This window comes from Sinocyclocheilus rhinocerous, unplaced genomic scaffold, assembly GCF_001515625.1.
Source record: "Sinocyclocheilus rhinocerous isolate Xijiao unplaced genomic scaffold, SAMN03320098_v1.1 scaffold111, whole genome shotgun sequence".
NCBI lineage: Eukaryota > Metazoa > Chordata > Actinopteri > Cypriniformes > Cyprinidae > Sinocyclocheilus > Sinocyclocheilus rhinocerous.
Genome location: NW_015642811.1, coordinates 403,223 through 412,486, shown reverse-complemented (window position 1 = coordinate 412,486; position 9,264 = coordinate 403,223). Strand labels below are relative to the sequence as shown.

General features: G+C 33.9%; 1 protein-coding gene across 10 annotated transcripts in view; it reads right to left on the bottom strand.

The window, feature by feature from the left end:
* Positions 1-9,264, bottom strand: part of LOC107756462 (rap guanine nucleotide exchange factor 2-like) — a 119,514-nt gene that overhangs the window by 75,104 nt on the left and 35,146 nt on the right. For 7 of the 10 annotated variants that reach the window (XM_016573567.1, XM_016573574.1, XM_016573576.1 and 4 more), the window contains exons 2-3: positions 9,112-9,182; positions 7,240-7,296 (exon numbers count right to left, since the gene is read on the bottom strand). In XM_016573567.1, the coding sequence (XP_016429053.1) occupies positions 7,240-7,296; positions 9,112-9,182 (128 nt within the window). The remainder of the gene's footprint in view (positions 1-7,239; positions 7,297-9,111; positions 9,183-9,264) is intronic. The other 3 variants (XM_016573580.1, XM_016573569.1, XM_016573572.1) reach the window with 1 other exon arrangement.

The window sequence follows — 9,264 nt, the reverse complement described above, 5'->3', positions numbered from 1 at the left end:
CTACTACTACTACTACTAAAATGAAACAAACATTATTTTTCAAGGAATAATCACACAAAACATTTCTTCCATGTTTTAATTTTAATAGTAAATCCCCTTTGTTTGCCAAAAAATCTTGTTTGCTTAATTTTCAATAATTAAACGATAAATGATAAATTAAATTAATATTTTATGCCTTCATTTGATAACCAGAAAAATGTAAATTACACAACACAGAATTTCTGAGGGAAAAAAAATTCATAAGGCTACTTCAGAAAAAAAAAAGAATAAATTAAGTTGTTTTATGCATTGAAATAATTAGACATGCTAAAACACAGAATTTGGTAACAATAAATAATATGGTGAGAAAAAATAAAACATTTCATAGGGCCCTAATCATGTAATTTTTGTTAAACGTTTAATAAATCGATGTGAAAATGTGTAAGTTTAATGATTTTAATTAATTAGACATACTTTTTAATTAATACAATTTAATTTAACTATTAAAAAGGAGTCGAGAAATAAAAAAAATAAAAAATAAAAAAAACGGAATCCAGAAAAATTTAAACGAAAAAAATGGAATTTGGAAAAAAAATTAAACGGAATTTAGGAAAAAATAAAATGGATTTCACAGGGCCCTAACTATCCCTCAGCTTTGCCGTGCCCCCCAGTTTGGGAACAACTGCTTTATTCTTTTAAATGGATACATTAATCGTGTTTATTATATATTTTTTTATTAAAGTGGAAATCAGTTTACTAAATAATGTAAACTTGACTGACTGCTTCACTTCCACTTTAAAGGGATATTTATGTTGTTTATTATTTATTTTTATTTATACTATTTATAATTTTTGTGCAATTACTTGCCTGTCAGTTATTAAAATAGATGTTTAATTTCATAAAGTACAAGTTGATTTCAAAATGCACCTACTTTTTTGCATTTTGTGTTTTTCAGTTGAATAAAAGACTATTTTCCCTATATATTTAATCACTGAGGATTTCTTTAAAAAAGTCAAAAAGTCTCGTCTCGTTCTTGTGAACCCAGTCTCGTGTCTCGTCTCGTGGGAATAAGTGTCTCGTCACACCCCTAGTAAACATGGTACAATGCCATAGTTTTTCCAGTTATTGTTGCTATTATAAAACCTGGAAAGCTTCTTATAACATTATACAGTATTTTATTAACTGTAGCAGCAGTTATTGCATTTTAATGCCATTTTCCAAAAACCATGGTAAAGTTTGTGAGGGCATCAGTGGGTGTTAACAAAAAAATGAAAAGGGGAATGTAAATAAAAACATGTCCGCTAACTGGAATAAAAATAAAAACATAACTGAAAAAGTGTTTCACAGTATATTTTAAATTGTAAACATTTACAACCAACTTTATTAAATATAAACAAAACTAAACCACCTTAAATGTTTAAATTGTAACTTATCTTTGACAGCCATAAAATATTAAATTCTAAAACTAAAATAATATATAACAATTAAGTGAGCTGGTGTAATTGCAAAGTTACTGATATCGTTATAGTAATTCCAGTAATACTCAAGGCATTGATGTTTGTCTACAAAACCACCACTGGCTCTGCACCCCATAACCTAAATTCATTACTTCAGACTTATGTGCCCTCTAGAAGCTTGCGTTCTGCAAGTAAATGTTGCTTTATTGTGCCATCCCAAAGAGGCACAAAATCACTTTTACAGACTTTTACATTAAATGTTCCCTCCTGGTGGAATGACCTGCCCAACTCAATCTGAGCAGCTGAGTCCTTAGCCATCTTCAAGAATTGGCTAAAAACACATCTCTTCCATCTTTATTTGACCCTCTAACTCTAGCACTCTCTATTCTAACTCTATCCTTTATAAAAATAAAAATAAAAACTTGCCCCTTTTAGACTTGCACTCTATTTATTTACTGACTACTTAGTACTATTTATTTACTAACTACTAAAAAAACTAACACTAGCTTCTCTAATCTTTTTGTATTCTATCTATTTGTTTTCTTTTTATTTATCATACAATTAACAAAAGCAAAAAAAGGCATCTAACACTAGCTTGCTCTATTCTTTTTCTATTATATCGGTTTTCTTTTTATTTATTATATATATATATATACATATTTTATTTTATTTTTTTAACCTTGCTACGTGTACTGCGTTAAGCTAACTGAGACTTGTTATAGCACTTGTATATCATTGCTCTTTTGTTGATTTTGATTGCTTCCATTGTCCTGATTTGTAAGTCGCTTTGGATAAAAGCATCTGCTAAATGACTAAATGTAAATGTAAATGTAATATTTAATTAGTGGTATTATGAAAGTTTTATCATTGCAAAAATTGCCAAAATTAAAAATAATCTTAAATGTGCATTTAAATCAAGCAGAGACACAACTGTGGTTCTATCCGTGTTGATGTGTCTGCATTTCTGGTCTGAGCTGTGTGTTTGTGCCCAGCGGCATCTCTGATGGGAGTCCCAGCAGGAATACAGAGAGAGAGTGATGGGGAGAGGGAAACCTTCTCTATACTAGCTGGTGGCCATGACTGTAGGAGAGAACCCTTCTGCTGAGCTGTTTCTCGGTGTGTATGTGTGTGTGTGAGAGAGAGAGAGAGAGAGAGTGTGAGTGAATGCATGCATCAGGCCAGGGTGGAGAATGATGGATCACCCATGCCACTACAGAGCAGCACTCCTGCATGCACAAACTCACATACAGACACACTTTTATGTGAATGTTGCCTGAGTACTCAAAGTCAACAGCTATTCTTACACACATAAAAGGCTTTTATAGGGTTTTATTTCTATTGAGGCTGTTCAGTGCAGAGATGGCAGGATGACAGCAGCCTTACCAGCGTGTGACAACACAGATGAACTCAACGCCATCTTCCTATAAATCTCACTGAGACGGTGCAGTTCTACAATAAGAAATATTAGTTATATGGTAAATTATTTATTATCATAATTATTATTTATTTTAATCTACTGATCATCATCATTTTCAATAGATAATACATGTTTTCTGTCATTACAATGTTTTATTTTATTTTTATTTTTTTTATTTTTTTTTTGGTGGTGGGGGGTGTGTTTATATGTAAACAGTACCGTTCAAAATTTTGGAATAATTAAGTTTTGTTTTTTTTCATGTTTTTGGTGAAGACTTTTATGCTCACCAAGGCTGCATTTATTTGATAAATGCAGTAAAACAAGTAATATTGTTAAATATTATTACAATTTCAAGTAACTTATGAGCTATATGAGCATATTTTAAAACGTAATATGCTGATTTGCTGCGTATGTAACAACATATGTTGCAACATACAACATATAATATAACAACATGTGTATTGTGTAGGGGGGTGTAACGGTTCACAAAAGTAATTGCATACATCGCAATGTTGGAAATATCTCTGTTTTAAACCATGAAGGCGAGCCAATGGACATCACATAAGCATTGGCTTATGTGTTATGCCGGTGAACGTCTTATTCTCATTCAATTCAATATGCAGAAAGTGACAGTAAAAACGGAATGACGGAGTAATGACGGAGCTTTCAGCATCTCACACCACATATTCTCTCAGATACGACGAGAGACTAATCTACTTCAACATATGCTGATAACGGTATATAGCTAACTGTTTTAATTTATTCCCTTAATATTTCTCTATTCAAACGTATTTCGTGTTAAACAGGTTGTTTTTGAAAGTCGGTGCTTGAAATAGGCTAAAGCTTTTTATTTCATTTATTTTTATTGGACAGTGTAAATATTTTAATTATAGGCCTATAATTCATTGTATAATATACCTGTTTTAAAAAACAATTTAATTGAGGAGTAAATAGCCTAATATTTTGTTATCCTCGCAGCGCGTCAGTTATGCGTTAATAATGCAGGGCAAATTAATTGTAATTTTAATTTAATAATAAAAGTAACTTTATAATAATAATAGACCTAATAAAAATAAGAATGTAACAGGCCGCATTAATTGGAAATGCCAAATACTCCTAATATTGCCAATAACTGATGTTTTTGATAATATCTCTGGCTATCGTCATACAAGATCATCGTGTTTCGACGCAACCCAGCAAGGGGAGGTTATCGCGGGGCCTTTCACAGTGTGTGCCCTGTGTGTCCGTCCGCTACGCCACTGGACAGTTACGTCATTTGGACTGCCTTGTTGAGCACAGTGGCACTGAGAACATTATATTTCACACACTTTAAGCTCTTTTATTTTCCAAATGTAATAGGATTAGTCCAATGAATTGTTCGGTTTGTAATGCGTACCGAACCGAAAGCCTTGTACCGAACAGTTCAATATGTGTATCGTTACACCCTAGTATTGTGATAACTATTGTGAAATCGAACCCTAATGCTGACATTAAAGCAATTAAAGAAATTTCTGGAGCTTCACACATCTGGTAAGTAGTGAAAAAAAAAAATGAAAAAAAAAATTTGGTACTATATTGACCACTCTGATATCAATCATCTACTAAAATAGAATAATTACGTCTTCATTTATAATGTGAATGTCTAATTCTTGTTTAAGAGCATAATTAGCATGAACATGAAAAAAAGTCCCTGAGCAAAGTCCCCTGAGGTTTTCAACTTGTTTCACAAATTTAAACACTGCTTAAATATTATTTACAGAAAGCAGAAATCAATGTGCCTCAGTAACAACATTAAAACTTTTATCACTAATATTTTTAGAAAACCCAGTGTGATATTATTGTCCTTCCAACCTGCTCAAAAATAAAGTATAAAAAGTGTGCCTTTATAGCATGTCGGAAAGCATGATGTTTGTGTATCTGGCACTAGTGGTTCAGACAGAGGCTGTTGCGGTGGGAGTGGTTTGTTCCTGAGGGAAATCAGCAGCAGCAGCACACAAGTCTGAAGATTATTATTAGTGCCGAGCTTTAAAGCAGCAGGCTGTCTAATAAAAAAAACAGTGGCGTGAGTCGCTGAGGAACAGCGTCAAGGCTGGTGTAGCAGACTCAGTGGAGTGTTAGTACTTAAATAGTCTGCCACTGGGAGTTTTGAGAGTGTATAGATGAAAACAACCACCTAAAACAGAGGACTGACTCACACAGTTATACAAATCCACAACTGTTAGATGAACCAAAAATATTGGCATTTGCCTATTAGACAAGTCAGTCAAACTTGCATTCCAAAAGAAAGTTTTTGTCATCTCCACCCTGCAGCCAATGAACAGCAGGATGCCGTACGAGGTCTGACTCCTGCTGTTTTCAAACACACACTTTTAGTTGTGTGCAACTTGCTACAGCCAATCAGATAGAGCCTTTAAAATGAACAGGTAATCTGCATTTGTTTTGCCAAATTGTTGTCTAATTCAAGACACAAACCCACAAAGAACAATAAGTAAGTCACACAGAGGTCTTTTAGTTGAAAACTGTTGCTATATATTTCTGAATTGTTTTTTTTTTCTTTTACATTTTCCCTAGGGTCTACTTTTTTTTGTTAGTGCACCAAAAAAGTATTTTTTCTTTTTCTTTCTTATTTTAGTTGAGCACTTTACTCATTCTTACAGCCTGCAAGTTTGCTCTCAGGTCTAATATCAGTTTGCTCAAAGTGTTCATATATTCAATTTTCTCTACAACAGAAAGTCAGGGATTTCTGAGCCCGTTTTATAGTTTCTTCAAATTGTCAATTTAGACTGGAATTGTACTATATTCACACTGTATTGAGTTCTGAAAGTGTCAGGTTTGACGTCAATGGCCCCAAAACATGCAGGAACCAATGTTATTTGTTGACATTTGTGCCAAAATTGCTGAAATGCATCTAATTTCACCATATACATTTTGAGAATTAATATGCAACAGCAAAGATTCAGGGAATAATAACTGTTCATTGTTTTTCTCTCACACGTATACTTACACAAACACACACACACGCACATATCCCTCCTCGGAGGGAACGCCCATGATATATAGATATAGATTTATATTTTGAATAAATGCTGTTCTTTTTAACTTTTTATTCATCAAAGACTCCTGAAAAAGTATCGCAGTTTCCAAAAAAAAATATTTGGCAGCACAACTCCTGGACCACAAAACCAGTCATAAGTAGCACGGATATATTTGTAGAAATAGCCAACAATACATTGTTTGAGTCAAAATTATCGATTTTTTTTTATTTCAAAAATCATTAGGATTTTAAGTAAAGATCATATATATATATATATATATATACACTTTCTGGTTTATTTTTCAGAGGCAGAGAAAGTGAGAAGTACTAATACGGTGGTGAATTCTGCATAGACCATTTACAGTTACTTCTCTGATTGACTTCACAAAAAGAATCACGGAAATCCTTTATTAAAACTAATTATAGTTTCATAATTATGTTCATAAAATGAATAATAGATAACCAAGCCTGACTTGAAAAATACACTTTTTTGGCAATAATAGAGATGCACTTTTTTTTTTTTTACATTTTAACATTTTAAACTTAAGAGTTTTGAAGAATAATCTACTTTAATTTAATATGCCCATTTCCATGGAACACCATATATTTCATCAACTGACCCAAAAGTGACCTAATTTGGCAGCAGTAATTAACAGCTCATGGCAGCAACTCCGCTCCTACACAGGCACAAAAGACTAGATGCTATCAGAGACCATGAGTAAATGAGACGCTCCTCTTTATGGACAAGGGATAGTGACCCGCGGAGGGAAGCTCACACTTCATCTTCCTCCAGGAGAAAATAAAATATAGTGTGAAATTGGAGGGGAGTGTCTGGGTCCACCCAAGGGAATATATATGTGTTTGAGCATGTGTGTGTTGGGCTACAGGACCAAAAAAGCAAGAAGTGTTTGGCATCAGACAAAGTCAGCATAAACATCAAACAACATCGAGAGGATACAAGCAAGTACTTTTTAAAAACACACATGCCAGATTAAGGGCGAATTTAAAGTGGGTCAGTGGGTCTTAGATGTTGCAGATCAATAGCTGTGTGTGTATCACCCAGAAACCCTGTATTCCTCATAATGCCATTTTCAGCTACTAGGATACTCATTATAACACAACAGAAGGCTCATGCAGCGCTGAATATAACACTTTTGCTTCAGCGAGTTCACATCTCACCTTTGTAATTTGATAAGTCTTCTCAAAAGCGGGCTATATTTATCATCGCTTCTGGAGTGGCATGATCTTTGAAGATTATTTGTGGTTATGCACTGCACATCCTATAAAGGCCTACAGAAGCATACTGGCTTTAAACAAAATGATATTGGATGGAAAGCATGGTTGTTACTTACTAATAGAGCACTTCGTTGGCTTCATGTCTTTCGTAGCGGACGGTTTCACACATTATCCTGAAAAAAGAGGACAAGAGAGAGAGAGAACCATAAATCAGTGACATATCCAAACTTAATGGTTCCAAAAGAAGCAATGAACCTCATATTTTTGCCTGCGATTATGAAATATCGTGTTGTGAATCCAAAATGGATTTCAGGACGAAAAGTCTTGTGGGTATTCAGGTCTGGTTGGCATTGTGTTCGAAAAGAAAAACAATACAGGCTGCCTGTTGTTAAGAACAGCAAGGACCAAACCAAACTCTGTTTGTGCATGACATATTTCAGTGTTGGTTTATGTCAGAAGTGCTGTTTAAGCAAACTCGGATGTATCGCCACAGAACAAAACATTCCAAAAGACAAAAACATTCTTCAAAAGACATTCCTTAAAGTTCAGCTCGGTTGGGGGGTAGAAAGTCAGCCAAGTCCATCTGACACATTCCTGAAGATGTGTACGGACCAATGAAGGGGATTTGGAGGGGTCAGGTAGGGTTTGGAACGTTCTAGAACACTGTGGTCAAGCAGCAAAGTATTTTCCCCCCGATATTCACATCCACATGTGTATAAACATAATGACGTGAAATCCTTGAGAAGGTCATTCTAAGGTCGATTTAAGAGTTCAGACAAGAATGCAAATACCTTAAGCCAAAACTAAAATCATTAACCCCATTAATAATCTGAATATCTTATTAGTTCATTAATTACTCACCCTCATGTCATTCCAAACCTTTAAGACCTTCGTTCATCTTCAGAACACAAATTCTGATATTTTTGATGAAATCCAAGAGCTTTCTGACCCTGCATAGATAGCAATTCAACTGCCATGTACAAGGCCCAGAAAGGTAGTAAGAACATTGTTAAAATAGTCCATGTGACATCAGTGGTTCAACTGCAATTTTATGAAAATTTTTGTTTTCTTTGTGCACAAAAAGTAGTGACTTTATTCAACAATTTCTTCTCTTCTGTCAGTCTCCACTGCCATTACCGAGAGTATCACGATGCATGAGCGTGATTCTGCTGGCGCAGGAGCCGGCGTTCTGACATGGAAGAGAAGAAATTGTTGAATAAAGTCTTTTGTTTTCTTTGCACACAAAAAGTATTCTCGTAGCTTCATAAAATTACGATTGAACCACTACAGTTGATGCCACATGGACTATTTTAACAATGTCCTTACTACCTTTCTGGGCCTTGTGCGTGGTAGTTGCATTGCTGTCTATGATCTCGGATTTTATCAAAAAAATTGTGTTCTGAAGATGAACAAAGGTCTTTTGGGTTTGGAACAACATGAGGGTGAGTAATTAATGACAGAATTTTCATTTTTGGGTGAAATATCCCTTTAACTTGCAAAAAAAATAAATAGAAAGAACTGATAAAATATTGACAATATTGGATAACATAACTAAAAATAGCAGTCCGAAATTGTTATAAAAATAAAAATAATGTAAAAATAATTGTTCACAAATTATAAAAACTATCTTAAAATATCTTTAAAAAAAAAAAGTATATATATATATAATTATATACAGATATACAATCTGACTTTGTGCAACATAAAATAAAATAAAAAATAATATAAAATGTGTAATACATTTACACTAGAGAAGAACATAACTAAAAATAGCACTCCAAAAGTAAAAATAATTGTTCAAATTATAAAACAACAAATATCTTTACTAGTTTTGTAATAAAATAAAATAAAATAATGAATCAACACAAACACAGCAAAACTGTCTTTCACGCATCTGTATGCATAACCCACCATCCACCACCTGATTGACCTCAAAAACATTTGTGCATTTTTTTCCATCCATTTATCAAATCCTTCCTTCAGTTTACCTCAGCTGGTGTTCCCGAAGATTGGACAGCGCCTCCATTCCATGCATGTAGGAATATACAATCTCCAGGTCCTGCAAGTAAGAAGAGAAAGAAAGAGAAAAGATCAAAGTCTATTCATCTGCAAAAGCACACGCTCTCCCAGAATTCTCAGCA